At 54.2% G+C, this 19449-nt stretch overlaps 6 protein-coding genes across 6 annotated transcripts; 5 read left to right on the top strand and 1 right to left on the bottom strand.

Annotated features, from left to right (window-relative positions):
* Positions 1-941: 941 nt before the first annotated feature.
* On the top strand, positions 942-1782 carry IWZ02DRAFT_486048 (uncharacterized protein; the record flags this gene model as incomplete). Its single annotated transcript, XM_066769238.1, has 1 exon — positions 942-1782. One exon carries the CDS (start codon positions 942-944, stop codon positions 1572-1574), a length of 633 nt encoding a protein of 210 aa, XP_066617567.1. The 3' UTR covers positions 1575-1782.
* A 2353-nt stretch (positions 1783-4135) lies between these two features.
* On the top strand, positions 4136-6466 carry IWZ02DRAFT_495279 (uncharacterized protein; the record flags this gene model as incomplete). Its single annotated transcript, XM_066770122.1, has 2 exons — positions 4136-4399; positions 6167-6466. The coding sequence occupies 2 exons, from the start codon at positions 4136-4138 to the stop codon at positions 6464-6466; spliced, it is 564 nt and encodes a 187-aa protein (XP_066617566.1).
* A 1117-nt stretch (positions 6467-7583) lies between these two features.
* On the bottom strand, positions 7584-8757 carry IWZ02DRAFT_161783 (uncharacterized protein). Its single transcript, XM_066762070.1, has one exon. It carries the CDS (start codon positions 8454-8456, stop codon positions 7758-7760), a length of 699 nt encoding a protein of 232 aa, XP_066617565.1. The 5' UTR covers positions 8457-8757; the 3' UTR covers positions 7584-7757.
* A 1232-nt stretch (positions 8758-9989) lies between these two features.
* On the top strand, positions 9990-11501 carry IWZ02DRAFT_160961 (uncharacterized protein). Its single transcript, XM_066762064.1, has 9 exons — positions 9990-10106; positions 10166-10219; positions 10272-10344; positions 10418-10525; positions 10672-10674; positions 10728-10884; positions 11001-11188; positions 11239-11298; positions 11355-11501. Exons 2-9 carry the CDS (start codon positions 10191-10193, stop codon positions 11409-11411), a joined length of 675 nt encoding a protein of 224 aa, XP_066617564.1. The 5' UTR covers positions 9990-10106; positions 10166-10190; the 3' UTR covers positions 11412-11501.
* Positions 11502-12500: 999 nt separating this feature from the next.
* Positions 12501-14036, top strand: IWZ02DRAFT_160973 (uncharacterized protein). The gene is made up of 7 exons (XM_066762065.1): positions 12501-12688; positions 12749-12767; positions 12931-13030; positions 13091-13151; positions 13206-13465; positions 13528-13681; positions 13749-14036. The coding sequence occupies exons 1-7, from the start codon at positions 12611-12613 to the stop codon at positions 13908-13910; spliced, it is 834 nt and encodes a 277-aa protein (XP_066617563.1). The 5' UTR covers positions 12501-12610; the 3' UTR covers positions 13911-14036.
* A 3298-nt stretch (positions 14037-17334) lies between these two features.
* Positions 17335-18466, top strand: IWZ02DRAFT_495277 (uncharacterized protein; the record flags this gene model as incomplete). Its single annotated transcript, XM_066770121.1, has 3 exons — positions 17335-17565; positions 17616-17857; positions 18205-18466. 3 exons carry the CDS (start codon positions 17335-17337, stop codon positions 18464-18466), a joined length of 735 nt encoding a protein of 244 aa, XP_066617562.1.
* Between the last annotated feature and the right edge of the window lie 983 nt (positions 18467-19449).

The raw sequence follows: 19449 nt of genomic DNA, 5'->3' as shown, positions 1-19449 counted from the left end.
CTCATCTTAACACCCCATCCACCGAACCGAGATGCTTGCATTGCAAATATGCCATATGTTTCACTCCCGCCCACGCTTTTCGCCCATGCTGTTGCGCGGCGGATTTTTGTCCCGAGACTTAGACACCCAAGACCATCACCACCGCACTCTGACGTCGTTGTCTGGGATTTCAGCTGCATTGCGGTCGGGATTGAACGAGTACGTGGTTCCGTTTGGAGCGCCCACGGATCCACGGGCGCTCGGTGGTCAAACTGCCTAACACGAATTCTTGTTGACGGACATGAACCATAATAGGTAAATAAATAAGTCTCGACACAGAGCACGCCAACACATGCGGCATGAGAAATACTGCTTGAATCCACTCCTGCATATCGCCATTACTGGAGCGGCGTCTTGCAGCCGGGCTTGGCGGCTTGTCACTGCATGCTTGTCTCAAGGAAGGGCCCCCTTGTATTCTGTGCGTGCCGCATCCGAAACTGTTCAGAAGGTCGTTAGCCTAAAAACGCCCTCTAGCTGCCACTGAAGACCACTCAGGACTCCTGGTGGCATCTCGGAAACCGCGATCAAGAATCCCATAGTGGGAATACGTGACTGAATGAGTGAATTGAGCAGGGTGCGCGCTGCGGCTCTCTAGGCACGACCCCCAATGGCGGGAAGAAAGCTGCCATGCTGAGCCATATCATTGCAAGTGTCTTGAAGCTCCGACGCGCAACATGGATTACTTTGAATTGAGAAACTTAAGTGGCGGAACCTGATCATATGTTGCTGGCTGAAAGAGCACTACAGCCCCCTCTCCCATCATCTCAACACATCACTGCTCTCTAGCAATCTCTCGCTTCGACATCGGCTTCAACTTCTTGCTTTAACTTTCAGCGTCAATTTCTTCCAACAATCTCTTGTACTACAACCTAAAAACAATCTTTTTGTTGACGACACTCATCATGGCTAATGAGTTCGAGCTGCAAACCAACATGGAGTTGCTACTCCAAGAAATCGACAGACTTATCAGATGCGTCGAATCGATTACTCGGCCAAACCCCCGCCAGTCCGAGTTGGACGAGGCAGTCCGCGCTGCGGAATCGGTCTGGCACATGAAGATCCGGATCGAAGCCAAGAATGTTCGGCTGGTGTCGCTCGACACGTACAATGAGTTCATGAAGCTCAAGGCGGCGCTCAAAGACAGCTTGTCCGAGCAGCCTAAGGAGGGTCGGTCCGTCGAAGCCTCAGCAGCCCAACCCAAAGCCAACAATTTGGACATGGACAAACGCTACATGGAAAAACTCTGCATGGACCTTCTCAGAAATGTCGAGGGTGAGATTGCTGATATTGGACACCTAGTCCGCGGCATACATGGTAAAATTCAGCACACTGGCGTTGCGACGACGGGTAACGAAACCTGCCATGACATGAACGGCGGCGGCACAAGGGCCAAAGTGCTGGGGTCTACCGACAGGGAACAGCGTGCGAGTGCAAACGGACATGGACGTATGCCGTACCCCTCCAACGTCGACAACCTGTGGATCTTGGCCCTCATGGTCTTGATCGGCTTCATCATGCTCAAGCTCTCTTCTTGAGTGGTGGTGGTTGGTTGGCAGCGCCGGACGCGCGCACTGAATGGATTCAAGGGGAGACGGAATGGAAGACTTGCCAAGGGGTAGTAGAAAGAGAACGCATACATGTATATGTTGTTAGGGTTTCCAAGTCGTCTCTCCTTCCTCTACTTCTTCTTTCGATTCTTCCCCTTCCTTTCGTTTTACTCGTTACCTCTTTACTCTTTCACTCACTTAATCACTCGTTTACTGAGTAAGTAAGGTGGGGTTTTTTTTTCTGGGAGAATGATTTCGCAGCGAATCTACATCTCCGCATCTTCTTCAGCTGGTCTTAATTGAGTAGTGAGTGCTTTAGGGAAGGGCATCCAGCATATTCAGAGTAGAGATGGCAATACTGCAGGGTGAACATCTACAATACTCGTCATCTGCACCGCACAGAAATCCACTTGAAGACGGGAACTCCGCCACCTAATGACTCCATCTCCTCCAGCCACCAGGCCCGCCTCCCCGCTGCATTCTTCCCGCGTCCTCTTAGCTACCTTAAGGCCTTGTTTTTCTTCACCTTTAGTTTGCCTTGTTCCCTCCTTGCCTCGGCCTCTTTATCTCCTATCTCTCCTTCTTCACTCTCACCCCGTCTCGCGTAGCACGCGTCCCCGTCATTCTTAAGGCATTACTCATGGAAGGTTGTCTCTGAAAGGCGTCCTACTGAACCGCCGCGGCGAAGGCGTTTCCGGCTGCTGCCGAAACTACTACTAGCTCCAGATTGACACGGTCCACACGTGTGACGGTGCTTTACGACAATGTTGGCCGCACTACTTGTGGCGACACATCACATAGATGACCTACGCGCTCGATGGCGCTATATGAGAGAGTAACCCGTTTGGCGGCAGCGTATGTGCCGCCGGCTAATGCTGCTGCAACGCAGAAGAAATAGATAGTAGACATGACAGGGCCAGATTCCATACTCATCTCTTCCTAAACCATTAATCACCACTTCAGTCACGCACCGCGCTCAATATCTGCTATACCAGCAATCTGTGGTAGCTTCCTTATACCCGCCGCTCAGCTTTGAGACATGGCCCGAGTGGGTTTTACATTAACTCGCTAACGCGACAATTTGAACCAGACGCGCCAGTAGCAGTGCAAACGCCTTTTGCGCTAGGTGTTATTGCTACTAGCCAATGTCTTAAATCCGCGGGAAGATTCAGCAGGATTTCGGTGCATTCAGTGGGTGAAATTGCCCCTGATCCACTACCTGCCTACATGCCTCTTTTGTCCTATATATCCATCACCATCCCACCATCTGATTCTTCGCTTTCTCCTCCTCCATCTTCTTCTTTCCCACGCAAAACTCGGTTCCAACGGTGATCATGTCAAACTCTACGCCAGTACCAAAAGACGTGAAGAAGAAGAAGCCTTCAGCTCTGCCGCCGCCTCCTCCGCCGCCGCATGAAGAACCTCAAGCCAAACGCCCACAAACTCCTCCCGACTCTCCCAAATCATCAGCTGCGAGCCATGTAGTCAAAAACTTGATAGCACCCCCCATGACACCACCGCCGAATCAAAAACGACAACGCGCTACGCTGACAACACCGCCGCCTGCGCCGCGTCCATCCCGCAAGCGAGCGGTCTCTGAAGTGTCGGATCTATGCCCGCGCCAGGCGGCGATTCGCAATGTGCGGCGACGCCTGTTTGTTTATGGGGCCGACGACGACAAGGGACAGGGTGGCGTGGTGGGAAAAGTACTGCCCGTCCACGTGGTGGCACACGGGGGGCACACTCCGCTGACTGGCCCTGACCAGCAGCGACGGTGCTTTGTTGATGATGTGCATCGGGCTATCAGGGGTCATCTGGAGGAGTCGGTCCCGTAAAGAGAGCAGTGGGTTCTGTCATCAACGGCTCTCCTGCTCTGGATCATTCCTTGAGACGGACGGGCGGATGGATGGGGGCTTGCGGTCGTCGTCCTGTTCGGGTCGAGTTTCCGGGTGGCTGTTGTCAAGAAATATCTCCATGCTCTCCAGATCAAGAATGCGAGAAAGATGTCGTGCAATTCTGGAGGCGGCGTCGGTGGCGTTTTGGCAATTCTTCATTCACGATCGGAGGAAGATGGCGAAAAGTCGAGCGACGGCAAGAAAGAGGCGACGTGCAGCAGGAAGAAGAGAGATCAGGACGACTCGCGTAGCGATCGAATGCCAGAACTAAGCGTGGCGTAGTAGCGGAAGTCGTCGGATTTTCCAATCAAACTACCAATTTCGCCAACAATGAAAGCTAAATCCAAGTGTCACGTCTTCATACCCCCCCCGTGCTCGATTTGGGAACGCTGCTGTTATTGTCCACAGCACGCGCATCACTGACCTGTTTTGAGCAGCATGATCCAAAATTGCCCTGCCCAGCCAAAGCAGATCGCTGAGTCAAACCCGGTCATTCCACTCTCTTGTTGTTCGCTCGTGTCTAACTCCTTCGCATGTGTCGGTGCATCAAGATTTGTTAACCGCTGCTCGATCCGGCGGCTGTCGCCCGATTTTGGGCGCCCTCAATCCGGCTGCGTTCACAGGGCGGGCACGACTCTCAGCCTGCTGGACATGATGGACTATTTTGGCTGGACGCAGGCACCGAATCATCGTCTCGCCCGTGATATCGTGACATTGGTCTTGCCGTACCGCAAGGTGTGCAGATCTCTACCAGCTGTTACCGGGGCCTCAGTCAAGCGGGTCAAAAAAGGACTACTACACCTTGTCGGCAAGACGAAGGAGAAGAACCAGAATCGCTATCCCATCGAGTTGCGAATCATGTCTCAGCAAATGGAGCATGCTGGCGGTGCAGTGCGGAGGCAATTCTGCGAAGCAAATGTAAAGCCATGGATAACGGGTTCTGCGACAGTTGGGCGGGCGAGGAAAACGGCGTGGTGGCGAGCGTGCGTGAGGATAACGAGGGTGAAAGGGTGACGGGGTCCTAGGCGAGCTTACAATTTTGTGGGATGAATCCTCTGGAATGTACATCAAGTATGTGGATAGATTTGGGACAAAAAGTCTGCTCGGATTACGAAGGAAAGGCTGTCAAGAACTGATCAGTGTGTTGAGCAGCGACTGTCACTTTTCCATGTAACCATCAATTGCCTCTCGCCTGGTTGCACTTCCATCGGGCAGACTTGAGAAGCGGAGCTTTCTTCTGTTCCTGCGCATTCTGAGCGGTAACACTCGCTTCTTTGCAATTTTAGGTCAGAGTGAGGCCTTTCATTTCAGCGATAGCCATTTGCGTTGAAAATACGAGGTATCACAAAAGACATGGCTGCCATAGATGCGATGGTGTACAATTCTCTGCAATGAGGGAGAACTTGGCAGCGCGCCGCACGGTCTGACAATGGAACTGAGAAGTGACGTCGCCGAAGCCGCCTTGTCGTGGCAACATGGCCACTGAAAACGTCTTCCGTAGTGATTTACTTATGGCACAACGAAGCAGCTGAACGCAGAGTGGTTGCCGCAATAGTTGGCGACGGCGATGTCATGGGCGGGCGACGAGTCGTCGCCGCGAATGTTTGACGGGAAAGTCAGTGAGCCAGCGGCTGGAGTTTGAGAGTAAGATACCCTCCGCGCAATGAATGGCGGTACCGGAGACTGGAGGTTGACCAAATTGTTTCGCCAGGCCAATGTGCCGTCCACACTTCATCAGGTCAGACAGGACATCGCTGCAGCTGAATGCGGAAAAGCGAGCCACTGTACCAAATTGGAACTCCGTTTGCCAGCACCACGCCGCCTCGACGACGGAGAAAATGAGGCTGGGGAATCATTTGGTAGCCAAAACGAAACTCACGACGCGGTTGCATCAAGGAATTCTGTCCAAGCGTCGGCTGGTCGCGATCCTACTCTTGGGATTGTGGCCCACGGATCTTCTTCGTTGCGTAGCAACTGAAGCTGTCAAGCAGGGAGACAGGAAGATCGTACGTGCTACAAGCTACGCTGGCTCGGTAAGGTCCGGGGAATAGCAAAAAGTGACAATTTTGTTCCTAGGGCGAAGATAGGACAAAGGCCACCAAGGCAAGAAGTTGGATGTGACATCTTCGAGACCGACGCGGGATTGAATCATGCAGAGCGGTTTGGCGGCAGAAACTTTAGGCCGGTTGGACTTCGACGTCATGTTTGGAAAAGCTGGGCGCAAACCCCAGAGCTTTACATTCCAATTCAACATGTTGATTTTGATCCAGAGGCCATGCTTGAGATAGGCTTTGGTCAGCTTAGGGGCCGTTAGCGCAGAGCCTCCGAGTGGTATTTCGTCGACTGAGCTGTAGGCAACCCAGACCATTTGTTCATCAAAGCCCTTCGCTAATGGAGCGCCATCTCTAATGCTTCTCCTGGCTGTGGATGGCCGTAGTAGACTGTTAGTGTGAGGTGGAGGTAGGAACGTGGGCGGTGTCGTGGCGGAGCGGAGGTTTGGAAACTCATGGCTGCAAAGACTAGGTCTTTGCCAGGTGCGTCGTAAGTGCAGAATCTGACATTGTAGAGGGAAGCCGTGTTGTCGGATTATACTACCCCAGCCAGGCGCGGAAATCATGGCTGCAAAGACCGGGTCCTCACCAGACACGGAATCCCGTGGCTGCGAAGAGCGGCCCCAAGGCTTAGAATTGGGACCTCAAATCCCTCCTCAAATTCGAAAAGTCTTCCAACAAGAAGCACCTCGACGTCGCTGCCCACTTGAAGGCCGAGGTCGACGCTTTCCGCAAGGAGCTCCAGATTGCCGTCCAAGGCCGCGATGTGCCCAAGCACATCACCAGCTTTGACGAGGCTGGCTTCCCCCGGGTCCTTTCCAGGTGCGTCGTAGAGATTGAGGGGAGCCGTTTTTGGCGTCCCAAACTGCCCCAGCCGGGCGTGGAAGCCCATGGCTGCGGATACCGGGTCATCACCAGGTGCGGAAACTTGTAGCTGCAAAGGAGAAGACGGAGCTCTCGCTAGGCGCGTCTTCAGAATAGAGTGAAGCCGTTTTGTCGTCCCACACTACTGCAGCCGAGCGTGGAAACCCGTGGTTGCAAAGATGCGGGTCCTCGCCAGGCGCGTCATGCGGATAGAATGGGACTCTGGCTGTTCGATGTAGGAGGTTATTGACCACGGCTGGTGGATGCTGAAACACAATCTGCCGGTCTTCTCCAGTCAGCAAGCAACGTGAAAGGCGGGAGCCGAGTCCAAATCAGTGGAAGTACATGCTGTAGGGTACAGCTGATAAAGTATAGGCCAGGTTGGATTGAGTTCGTCTTATGATGCTACAGTGAGGCAGTCGGGTGCGTATGGTGATGATGACGGAGGAGGAGAAATGTCACGTGCGCAGGAGATACATGGGGATGTTCCTTGGAGTCTTGGTGTTGCGCAGATTATGACCTGCGTGGAGAGGTCGGTTATGCAACTGCCGACGGGCGACGGCGGCTTCGCGGAGGCGGGCAACGGTCGTCTCACAGCGAGAATCTCCATGTCTTTTGACCTGACGGGGTCTCATTCTGGAATAGTAGCCGCTGAGGGCAAGTGTGCGGAACTCTGCGGTCACCAAAAAGCGCTTCGGCGAGAGCAACAGTGTAAGCTCAACCTCGTGTGGAACAAAGTGCGGTCTTCGTGCATTTTCGGCCAGTCTATTTGGAAACCCGCAGGTACATAGGGTGGCCGCCAGCAGGCTAAGCCTTGCCGTAAAAACAGCGGCGAAGTGGGACCCACAGAAGTTGCTAACCGTAATTCCATCGTCGTTGCCTTTGTCCGCGACGTTTCGGGAGACGAGAAAGTGATTCGACGCCGAGACCACAGCAAGCGGCCCACGCTGTGAAGGATGAATCGAGAGTGAAGGCGTGGGAAGGCTGGGGCAGACTCGGCTTTGAAGCGCATCTCAGAGGAGGGATACGAAGCGGTGGTGGGCCATCGTCGAAAATCCTGAAGCTTGCATCATCGTAGGCAGATGCTTGAGTGGAGCCGGAGCCTAAGTGATCTAGTTGCGATGGAGAAATAAGCCAGCAGTGAAGCAGGTGATCTTGGCCCTAAATATCCTTCATCGAAATCCAGTTTTCCCCCGAGTCCCGCAGACTTGTCTCCAGAACATAGCCGAGACGGAGCTGTGAGCGCAACGCTGCAGCATGCCAAAATGTCAACGTTCCTCTCCGTCAAAGCTGTGCACCCGCTGCTTGGGTTCCTCCAAGGCCATCTTCCAGACGAGATGCGGCTGATCCTTGCCGAGTTTTTAAAGCTCGGCCGGGCCATTGTCACATTTTGAACCGCCGTTACGTAGGTCATCGAAGCGAGATTTCCTCGATGGAGGCACGAATCCAGCGCAGTGATCACGTTGCTGGTGAAGTGAGGACCTAAGTAGCGCTCGAGATGGAAGGTGTAGTGGAAGGAGAGAAACCAAGGGGTGTTTGACGACTTGGAAACGCAAATCGACACGAAGCGTCAACAACCAAGGCGAGATGTGCGTCGGAGTGGAGACGGTGCAGCATTGCACGTCTGACCCCCAGCCATAAGCCGTGCAAGCGGAGAAAACGAACCTTGCCGACTGAAGAGGGGAAATAAACAGGCCCACAATGTACAAAAAGGGCATGGTGCACTGACGGTTCGAGTGATGAAGAATGCGGCTCGCCAAGCAAGGGGAAGAAAGGACAGTGACTTCAAAGGCATTTAGAGTGTGAAGATCCAGACGAGATACGAGCTGTGTCACGACAACGGGCACGACGAACGCAATCGACGCGAAGGGCTGAAAGTGCAAGCAGGCTTCGAGCCATGCAAAAGCCTGGCCACAGAAGATTTCTCTCTCTTTGGGCGTCGTCAGCAGGAATAGTCGCGGACTGAAGAGATTCAATGCGACGGCAGCGAGACTCGACATGACCAAAGCAGCCACGTATGAAAACGCTGGCAGCGCATCCTCCTCCAATTCAGCAGGCATTTCGACGTACTCCGTAGAAGACGCAGCTGCGAGGACCGATCGGAACGAGAACCAGACTGCTACTGTGACGAGGTTTGCTGCCGAGGCCTCGAAGAATGAAATTGCCCAGTGTCAGTGTACTTCTGCCTGTGCGACAAGTTGCGGGAGTCAGCTCGAACGTCCCACGAGACGCATTCGACACTGAGGGACCTGCAACGTTGAACACCAGGTCAATCGTGAAAAGACGATCGACTCGCCCGAACAAGACGAATGCGCGCTTGTATCGAGGTTGCGAATTTCCTCCGCGCACCGGTCGTACGGAGCTATTCAAGCAGGGACTTGAGAAGTCCGATCCTCCGACGGTGTCCAGTGTTTGTTTGGCAACGCAAGTGACGTGGCGGCAGCGGAGCAGGCGCAGCCATCCACCATTCCGGGGAGTATCAGGCACCTGACGATGCCGTCGCCCTCTTCAAAAGTCTGTTCGGCACATGGTGGCGTCGGCGGCGGCAGTCGAGACGGCGAGGGCGGCCTGATAGCTGTGTGACCGTCGTTTGCAGCACTGGTACGCCTGTTAGCCCAACTGTGTAGCCATGTTTTCACGATGGATTTTCCTGCCAGCAGAACCCGGTATGTTTTCAGCCAAAGACGGCCTGCGCATTGGTTGCAATTGTCGGTGTGATGGGGCGGAATAGCAATGGCAATGGCGTCGAGAGGTCGGCAAAGGCGGTCGGGTTTTGCATGGACGGGGCGGCAGGCATTTTGACTTTCGAGGGCGAGACAGCGAACGAGATGGAGGAAGAACCGCGGTCGAAGACGAGGACTCGTGGCTTGCTTGTGGTAAGGAGGCTACCTCATGCGATGGTGTTGGTTGCAGAGGTCTCGAGTGGATTGAAACGGTCGCGTCCGGGCGGATTGTTTGGTGTTGCGGCGTCACTTCGGAGAAACGGGAGCGCTCTACTGTTTCCGGCTAGTCTGTTCACCTGACGCGCTCCGCTCTCTCCACTGCCCTGCGACGCGCTGCTCGTCGGGAGACAACAACGATGACGGGAAGGAGTTCACCACAAATACACCTGCACCTACTAGGTACGGTACGTACACGCGCCTTACTGCCTCACCTACTTGCTTTCTTGCTTGTTTGCTTCATGTGAGGTCTGAGATTGGTTTGCAGTAGCGATGACTCATTACTTCCACTTATTTCTTTGCGAAGAACCGTCTTCGTCCACTTACCTAGCTGATCGATCTACAATCAAGATGTCGTGCGCAACGGAGCTTTGCGATTTCTTCTTGAGCAGGCCCATGGTGTCGCGCCGCTCTGCTGTGTGCGTACTGGCGTTCCACTTCCTTCCTGAGGTTGTCGCCGCCTGCCTGGCGTTGGGTGCCCCCGCCTGCGGCTGGTGATGTATGACGTCATTTCCGCTCAGCGGGCAGTCGACGGCAGCTGGCGCCTTCCACAACTCCATTCCCCCGCACAGAATCACACCACCGGCATTCTTCCCCTCGTCTTCGTTTCCACCGTCTTCGTTTCTCCTCATCTTCAAATTTCCTCTCCTCAACTTTCTCCCTCATCGACGCCCGACGCCCGACGCTCTACATCGCCAACCCTCGCATCTCGTCGACGTTTGTCAGGCCACAGAAGATGAGCTTCGGTCCTTCATGACCGCTCAGTCCCGGGTACGACATGTACTGCTCAGGTTGCATCCGACCGACACATAACTGACGAGGCTTCGCAGTTTCTCTGCCCTCCCACACAGGCCGATGAGCTTCGAAAGCGTGCCCGGACTCTGGTACGGCGCCGCTCTCACGTTGCATCACCTTGGTTAAGCTGAAATGTCCCAGCCTGCTCTCACATCCATTATCTCTCACCAATTTCTGCCAGGTCATTCTCAGGAAACACCTTGCCGAAGAAGCGGTACGCCTTGATCACCCTCTCCTTTCTCTTTCCATTCCAATAAGCTACTATACTGACAGTTAGTCAGATTTAGGCCTGTGTCTGTTGTTCTGACCAGACCAGCGCTTCTCTGAGTAGCTTCGGCCTCGATAGCTCTTCTGAAGTTGTCTTTCTCTCCTCGAGTGGCCTCGCTATCAGAAAAGTATGCTTCCTGCTCCTGCCCTCGAATCACTTGTGCTGATCAAGACATCTCAACAGGTTGCGCCAACCTTCTCACCGTTTCATCCATCGCTTCAATTGGCTGTCGCCTTGTCTTTGGCACTCTAACAGTCCATCGCCGGCTCACAGAAGGTACTGCTTTCCTGGCTTGCTTGCACAACAACATATCTGACATTCCTCTACAGTTGCTCGATTTCCCCGTTCCCACCCTCGACCTCGCCCTCCACATTTATCAAGCACTCGCTCTGATTCCGTTCATGTCTTCCGCTCCAAAATTTTCCCCATCGACGCCTTTGCACCTTGGCCTGTCGTTGTCATCGGATACCATTTGCAAAGCCTTCTGTAACAGGGCCCATTGTTGCCGTCCTCTGCTGCCGCTTCAGCTGTGCTAAGCACTCTGTCTGGTAATTACAACAGGCTCCCCTCTCAATCTTTTACCTGCTGATACTCTACAGCAGCTTCTATTCTCCTTATACCACCTTTCTCGCCATCCTTCTTGCCGCCCTTATCGCCGCCCTTCTCGCCGTCCTTCTGCCGTCCTCTTCGCCGTCCTCCCGCCGTCCTCCCGCCGTTTTTCGAAGCTGCCACTTACATCGCCTGTATAAATGCTGCCGCTCATACTTTCAATCTCCTAAGCGTCTACATAGTACGTACTCCTTGTTATTATCCACATCATTTGCTGACGCTCTGCCACTGCTCCCCTCGTCGCCTGCGGAACCGCTCCTGCTCCCAACTCTACTGTGCCAAGTATACTTGGTACACGCCCTCTACGCCCTCTCCTCAATCTTCTTATCGCTTAATTCTTGAACGAGTCCTCCCTTGTCCTCGTCGTACTCGCCTTTATCCGCGACAAGCTGCTTCCGCGATAAGCTGCTTCGCCGACCACCGCCTCGTTTTCATCAACACAACATTCCCGCATCTCCGTCTACCTTCCGCCATTTCGCCCGCCGCCGTTGCTGTCCTCCTCAGTCAGTATCATTCCCCTCATTTGACCGCACATACAGCTACACTTACGTACAGTCGCAGCAGCTACAGCTCAGCCTGAACTACTACCTGAACCGAAGCTCGACAACAAATCCACTGTCCTCCCACTCAGCTCCGATCTCCTCTTCTCCGCCAGACTCCCCCCCCCGCCGTCCACCACATTGTGTCAAATCCTCGGTTACGTTTTCAGAGAATTACGCCGTCTTCCCTCTTCTTTAGGTGCTTTACTAACCAAGACACTGCAGGCTGATTCGCTGCGTTCGATGCCTATCAGGGCCGGATGAAGCTTCTCTGAAAACCATCCAGCGACATGCCGTCCTCGTCTGCTATTAGCAGAGGGTTGTGTTGCCGGAGAAGTACGTCGTCTCCCCTTTTCTTCAAGCGCCTTCACTGATTGAGACACTACAGGCTGATTCGCTGCGCTCGATGCCTACCCGGGCCGGATGAAGCTTCTCCGAAGACTCAGACCACTCGCAACCACCACGATCTCTCCGATCCGATCTCTCCAATTTCGCCAACCCGACTCGACCTCTTCCCTCCTTTGTTCCTCCCTCCGAACTCTTCGTTCCTGTTCCCCGCCAGATTCCCTCCCGCCGCCCACCACCTTGTGTCCGCCTTGTCAGATAAGTACGCATTTCGTTCTTCCTCTCATTTGAACCCACTACGCTGAAAAGTTGCAGTTTGCGTTTAAGTCCGGACCATTCCTGTGGCACCACTGCACGATCGACCCACCGTGCACCGCTGCGGTCGCCTTACACATACACTCGGTCCATACGGTCTCCGCAAGGTCTGTCAACTTCGCCACCGTGGGCCGAAAAAAGGGCTGATAAGGGCAAAGGCGACGACATCAGCAGCGACCACACCCCTCGCAGCGACCGGCTACCGGGTGCAGTGAGTATTTCTCTTCCCAGCAACATTCTGGTCTAAACCCTCAAGCCCACAGACTCCGTGTCCAGGTCTTTCCCACCTGCCCTCCATCTTCAGCCTCGGTTTCTCGAAACCTCTCGCTCGACTTTTGCTTGCTTGATCGCTTCCTCCAGCACCCACTCACCGCTCCTATCGACTACCAGCTGTCTCGTTGTCTATGGCTGCTATTCTCGACCTTCCAGTCAGCCTCAACTCGCTCCCACTTCAGGTGGCAGACGAGTGCGTTTCTGGACAAGTACAACCCCTCCACCCGCCTCGTGTTCCTCAAACCTTGAACTAACCGATGACTGCCCAGGTAGGAATCACTGTTCAAAGTATGCGCCTGATGAACATTCGTCTCGGAACCAAGCAACGCCATCGTCCTCCAGCTGTCCTACTTCCAAAATCGTCCCTTCGCATCTACTCATTACAATCTCAAGGCGTCAGACGAGTGCCTAGTCAGACTTTCGACCTTTGTACTGACCAATAACCACGCAGGTGGTATCTTATGTTCGAACTGTGTACTCGATCACCGCTTGGGTAAGAATTACTCTACGGAACCAGTGCCATCATCCTTGAACTGTCCGACCTCAATCAAGTATGCTCCTCTCATTTCAACTTTTTCTTACCTTGAACTTGTTGACCTAACTGCAGACAGGATTCCACTTTCCGCTGCTACCTCCCTCCTCGCCGCTTTCAAGCAGAATTTCGCCAGTGAGGTACTCATTTCCTCATCCCAAGCTTTCGAGACTTGTCTGACTGACTGCACGCAGAGTTTCGCCGCTTACTCGTCATCGCCCGCTTTCGCGCAAACGACCGCCTCCTCAGAATCTGCTTCCTCACGACCACCCGCCTTCTCGCCGCCGCCTCTCTTCTACCGCCCCTACTGCACTTACGCTACTGCTGCTCTCCTCCCGAAACCTCTCCTTCCGAAGACTCTGCCTCCACCGCCGCCGCACTCACCGCCGCAATTCTGGATGCTTGCTTTTCGGTTTTTTTTTTCTGGCTACGCCTCGGTCAAAATATCCTATCGGTATGTCCTTTTCGCTTCGTTGCATCTCTGTTGACCTATTGTCTAGCGCTGACTCCACGTAGCTACCCCCTTGTTTCCGTCGCCGCCCCTCATCGCATCGATCAGCCCCATTCCATGGTTCCCATCCTCTGCTGGTCTTGTCCTCCACGTCTATCGGCTCCGTCATTGTCTTCCTGTCCCCTCCGAACCTTCTCATTAGGTGTTTCCAGCAAGAAGGTACGTCCTATTCTCCACATTCCTTCACGACACGCAGAGCTCACTCTCTTGCCATGGCCGTCTTTAGCCCCACCTCCTCTCCAACCGTCCCTCTTCTCAGCGAGTGCATACTTTGGCCGCATCCCAACGCTGGAGTCGACACAAGCTTCTAACCAAGTTGAAACTCTCGGTTCCTTATTCGTGGCGACGGTCTTCCTCCATCTCCCTTCCTCTACAACCTCACACTTGATACCGGTCCCGTCGCTCCAAAACTTCAACGCACCGCCAGTTGCATGGAAGCTCAGTCCGCCCTTGCTGAGGGTCACTCGCTCGATGCAATCAATGAAGCAGGTCCCAACCACGGCGCGGCAAAGCTGACGGTAGTCCTGCATGCCATTACTTCATCCGTCGACCTCTTTCCAGCAGTCGATATCTCCCACAGCGTCGTCAAACATTTACCGTCTTGCCGTCTGGCCCTCATCATCCTGTGCTTTTTTCCATCATGTGTCGTCAGCGGAATGTAATATCAGAGATATGCCTCCCTCTTCCCCTCCCCCTCCCTCTTCTTCTCGTTACGAATAGGCTGATAACTGCACAGACTTGGTTCTTCACCGTGGTCCGGGTCGGATCCAGCTTCTCTGAAACACTCTGCGCGATCGGACTGCTCAAGAACATCATGTGCCTGACCACTACTGCACGGCGTTCCCCCCAATATCGAACACCAACAATCAGGGACAACACTTTCTCTTGTCCAACCGACGTACTTGAAGGTCCGATTTTCGCTGCTGTCCACTGAGCCGTCCTTCCACTAGATACGCCCTTTTTCCTCCCTGATCCCCCTTGTAAACGTGACTGACTGACTGCACACAGTGTCTCGCACCTCAAATGCACCCTTAATACCGCGATCGCCGCCGCTACCATCGTCGTCCATTCTACCAAAGACTCAAACAATATCCTCAACGCCCCTAACCAAGAAACTTTACTCCCACGCCTCTCGACGCTCCACGCCCCGATCTTGTTCCCCTCCAGCCTTTGTCCGCGACTCTTGAATCTCGCGCAACTCCGGGAGCGTTCCTTACCCAGCGTTGTCGACTGACAACAGCACTGAAAGCTCCAGTCACCCAGAGCTCCACCCTGCGAACCGCCAACAAGGACTCTGCGGAAGCTCCCACTGTACACCATTGGCGACTACGAAGACTTGATACCAGGCACATATGACGGCTTCTTCGTTGTCCAAGCACTCCATCATCTTCCACCAACCTCGATATCATCAACAATCTTCGCTGTTACCGTCTATCAGCCTCTGTTCGCTGATCTATCGTTTGCGGAGCGTGTTTCTAGCAAGACAACCCCCCGATTTTCACCGTCCCATCCCAAGCCTCCGATTCACTGCTGCACACGTTTAGTTACTTCTTTTTCTCGCGTTTAGGCCGGGTCAGCTGAAGACAACACGATCCTGAGACCTTTCGATCCCAGATCCCGTCTTCGAATCTCCGCTCCCAGACCCCCCTCTTCGAGTCTCCGCTCCCAGATCGCTTCCCTCATTCCCTCTACGTTTGCATCGGCAATGCGGAACACACAGCTTCGTCAACTTCTGCCTCCTTATTCTTTCTCTCACCGTACACTCTGCCCGTCTTTCCAAGGTTTCTCGAGAAGCCGATGCGACCAGATTATCTGGGAAGAGTATAGAGTGGAGCGAGCTGGTAAGCGTCGGACAGCTGCAGACTGGAGACAGCAGGCTGACCATGAGAAACTGCAGCATTCCGAAGCGACAAGATATAGGAGGGAGCCGATGCGACCGCACTATCAGGTCAGAGGGAGAAGTGGAGCGAATTGGTGAGTACTCGCTCGGCAGATGGAGACTGCAGACAGCTGGCTGACCGTGAGCGAGAGCAGATACCGGAGCGATCCCTCGACGAAACGACTTGCCCAGACAGCACGAAGCCTCCATCCATCTCCTACTGTTTCGAAGAAGCCTTCGCCATCCGTTCTTTTGCCATTCCTGAGCACGCGCAGCTCCACCCGGCGCTGTTGCATTAGACATACCAACGGTACGCACTCTTCGTTTGCCCAACCCCTGGAACCTCCTTTCCAAACTGACTGCACGTAGCCATGTTCATCGCATGTCACCATCCTCTCGAGTTGATAGTTCGCTCGCTGCCGTCCATTTTCTGTTCGCCCTTTTGGTCGCTGTTCATGGGTTACATTCATTAGCCCATTCACCTGCATCGACTGTCAATGTCCATCGGCTTCGCTTTCGTCGACCAGCGGCCTCCACTCCCCACCATTGAGGACCGTCTTCAGACAAGTGCGCCTCCCTTATTCCCATGCCACTCCACTGGCCCTGCTTCTGTAATCACCAACACCACCAGACCGGTCGAATATTTCATCGAAGTCGAGCCAGGATTGCGACTTCACCGATGTCTACCTTCGGGTAATCCAAGCTCTCCGTGCGGCCTTTGCAAACTCCACTCAGTTGACTATCTGCTAACGGGTTTTCTAGATCACTTCCCGCTTACTGACCGTCGTCGGCAACCACCACCTTTATGATCTTGAAACGCTTTTTTGGTGCGTGCTACATGCACCTTCACTTGGACCTACTAAAGCTTCCTCATATCCGTTGCTGACAGTTCCTTTCATGTAGATGTCGATGCGCGCCCTTGCTCTCCGTTCTTCCGGCAAACTCGAAATTGAACGCGCGCGTCGACAAGCACAAGATTCAGTATGCTTAGGACGGCGATACGACTACTGTACGCCATCTCATTGGGGGCTGAATCAGCCCCCAAGAAGGTGAATTTGCACACTTTGCCTACTTTGCCCGTTGTATACTTCCTGGTGGTCTACATCCTCCCCTTTGGTCGTCAGTGTCGTCTCTCAACTCGGCCTGCGTGCTTCTCGTCAGTCTACTGTGGGTCCCTTCCCCAATGCTGCTATTCAACTTCGAGTCCAGTCTTCCCTGTTCGCTTGTCAGCTTGGCCTAGTTCTCTTTTGCATCCGCGCCCGCTGCAGCAAAGAGACACGAGACGCGACTGGCAGTGAAGTCAGGCTACAAGGACGACGATGGCCGGTGCCAGGGCTTCCGCTCGGCTTCATTCTCCGCCGGCGACCCACCTGCTTCGACATCTTCGTTAAGTCGGCTCTTATTCCAGTCCCGCGTACTGCAGCGGCACTGCAAGCGACATCGGTTCATCAATTCTAGCATGCTCTGCCGCCCTAACGAAGGTACGCCGTACATACCATCGGTCATGAAAACCATGGCATGCACCCTATCCCACGTCTTTGAAGTCCGGTACTGAGCGCTAACTCCACGCAGGTTTTTGCACTTCCATCTTCCACTACTCGCTGCCACCGTGCCTCTCTGCTGCCACCCGCCGCCAATCTTTCACAATCGAGTACGACATCCACGTCCACGAGCGCTTTTCCCACCCGGATCGATCCAAACGCGCAGCCTTGCTTGTGTATTGCGGCCGTCATGCAGCAAGGCGCTGGAAGATGCACGAGGGTCCAATGCAAACCTCCGTCAGCAGGCTCAGCCGACTCTCAAGACGGGCAACAGCTGTGCAATAGAATTGCCGATTTTGTCACGCTGCCTCGGAGATACGAGTAAGTCGCAGCGCGCGGCTTCAGAGCAGCGCTCACCGTAGCCGCCGCACACGTCGATGCACGCGCTAAAGATGGCGTACTCGGCGATATCGGCCCTGCCCATCGAAAAGCTCAAGCTTCTGCACAAGAAGAAGCTCGTTGGCAACACCGAGATGCTCAAGAACGTTTTGGATAAATATGCGTTTAGCGACAAGGTTATTGGGAAATTGACAGTCGCAGCCGCAGTAGCGTCGTCGTCGTCGTCTTCGAAGTGCGTTGTCTCGCTTGGCGTGGAGGCACCGGGAGTTGACACTGTGGTCGAGGTTCGTCTGGCGGAGCTGGCACCACCATACACCACGACCCTGCCACGCAGACTTTCATCATCATCGATCTGACGCCGCCCATCCATTTCTACGACCTGCATGGACTGTACCAGGCGCTTGTGCACTCGCTGATGCAATTCTTCCACATGCCGCCCATCGTCCGGTTCCTGCTGTCATACTTCACCGAGATCTTTCCTCTTCTACCACCGCGCCGCCCAGATGCTGGCCGACTGGCTACGCATCAGTCAAAGGCCACGCCCTGGCGTCTATTTTCGCCGCTTAGAAGCGAAGCGTCGGTCGGAAAGATGAACATGGTGCGCCATCCATACCGCTTTGAGCCATATCCTCCCATCTGTCGGACCTCTTCATCGCCGCGGCGTCGGCTTCGTCGCGATTCTACTGGTTTGGATTATCAAGCTGTGACAAGGACCTGTTCCAGCGGAGCTAGTGCAGCTTTTGGAGTGCTCCGATTCCATGCGAAGACGAAGTTGTTGGTGTAGAGTGGGACAGCAGCTGGCCGATACAGTAGCGGAGTTGATGGCAGAATTCTTGAAGATGCGATGACCGGTAAGTTCTGTCTTTTCACCTTCTACCATCACAACCCCCTCTCCTTCATCATCTCTGACAAATGATCACCAGGCTGGCAAACACTCACAACCCCTCGGCGCAATTTCCTGGTTTCCGGCCATACCCTCTCTACCTGCTTGCAACATATTGTCCGGCACCTCGCAACCGACGCACCCTTTGCACCCAATCGCAAGTTGAAGAGTTGTTCCTTCCGGCTGTGACCCGCCCGTCGCGCACTCCCTCACAGCCATCGCGTCCATCATTGCACTCGTCCAGCAGCGCTCGTGCCTTTTGCGCTGCGATTTGCTACATTTTGCCGCGTAACAAGATTTAAGAGGAACAAGTCGGACTCGGGATACGATCAGACGGGCAAGAACGATGAATAGGACGCTGATCTGGTGGCCATGGCTTTCGAACTCCGCCGGAAGGTCACGACTTGTGCAGTTCGCGCGTCTTCCAGACGTTGCGTCAACCAACGGTCAAACTACGAAGCGTTAGTCGCATCTGAGCATGACAGTGTTGGACGAAGCGACCGACGTGGCTGAGTATCGGTCGACCGTCTGGCAGCAGAGACCCCACAGACCACTCACACGCGGTCGCAATCGCTCAATGCCATCGAAATTCGTCTGGTTTCCCACGCTAGCATCGCCGTCGTGCTCCCTATCAACCTTCGCGTCTTTTTGCCGATGTCGAACCAGCAAATACTCTCCTTTAGTCCTCAAGCTCTACCAGCATAGCCGAATATCATCATCGACCCGCTCAAGGAACTCGATTGCAACACCATGGCTACTCGATAGAGGTGTTCTCAACATGCGCTTCACTCCGACTCTCACATCCCAAAGTCCCAGCAATTGGCTCAGCGTGCTCAGCGTTGAAAGTGATGCCGCAGACTTCCGAAGCCTGGCGACCATCAAACTCTGCAACGGTCCCAGTCACTTTCTCCAAGGTGCAACGCGAAGCACCAACTCGAATTAGTCGCGCGAGTCTGCAAGACTGATGATTTCGCCGTCTAGATAGCGCATCACATGTACGCGAAGGGCAACTCAGCCCTCTCTGGTTCTCGATGTGCGGCGTAATGGCCTCCTTCTTGGCCATGTCTCGAAAAGTTTGCAAGAGTTTGGCGTCCTTTTTGTCCTCGCAAGGGATGAAGAACAGCGGATCGCCGTAGTGCTACCGGTTCATCTGCAGTGTTGCATCCTCTGCCCGCCGCTCATCTCTCGTCACATTCGTCAGCCCACTTGACGTGCAGCTGGATCTGCCTGGCGTTGGTACTCTACCTCGGAAAGGGTGCAATGATGCACCCTGAATCCCGTTTAC

Source organism: Phyllosticta citriasiana, assembly GCF_038021145.1.
Source record: "Phyllosticta citriasiana strain CBS 120426 chromosome Unknown IWZ02scaffold_24, whole genome shotgun sequence".
NCBI lineage: Eukaryota > Fungi > Ascomycota > Dothideomycetes > Botryosphaeriales > Phyllostictaceae > Phyllosticta > Phyllosticta citriasiana.
The sequence above is the reverse complement of the archived record's forward strand: the minus strand, read 5'-3'. Positions and strand labels throughout refer to the sequence as shown.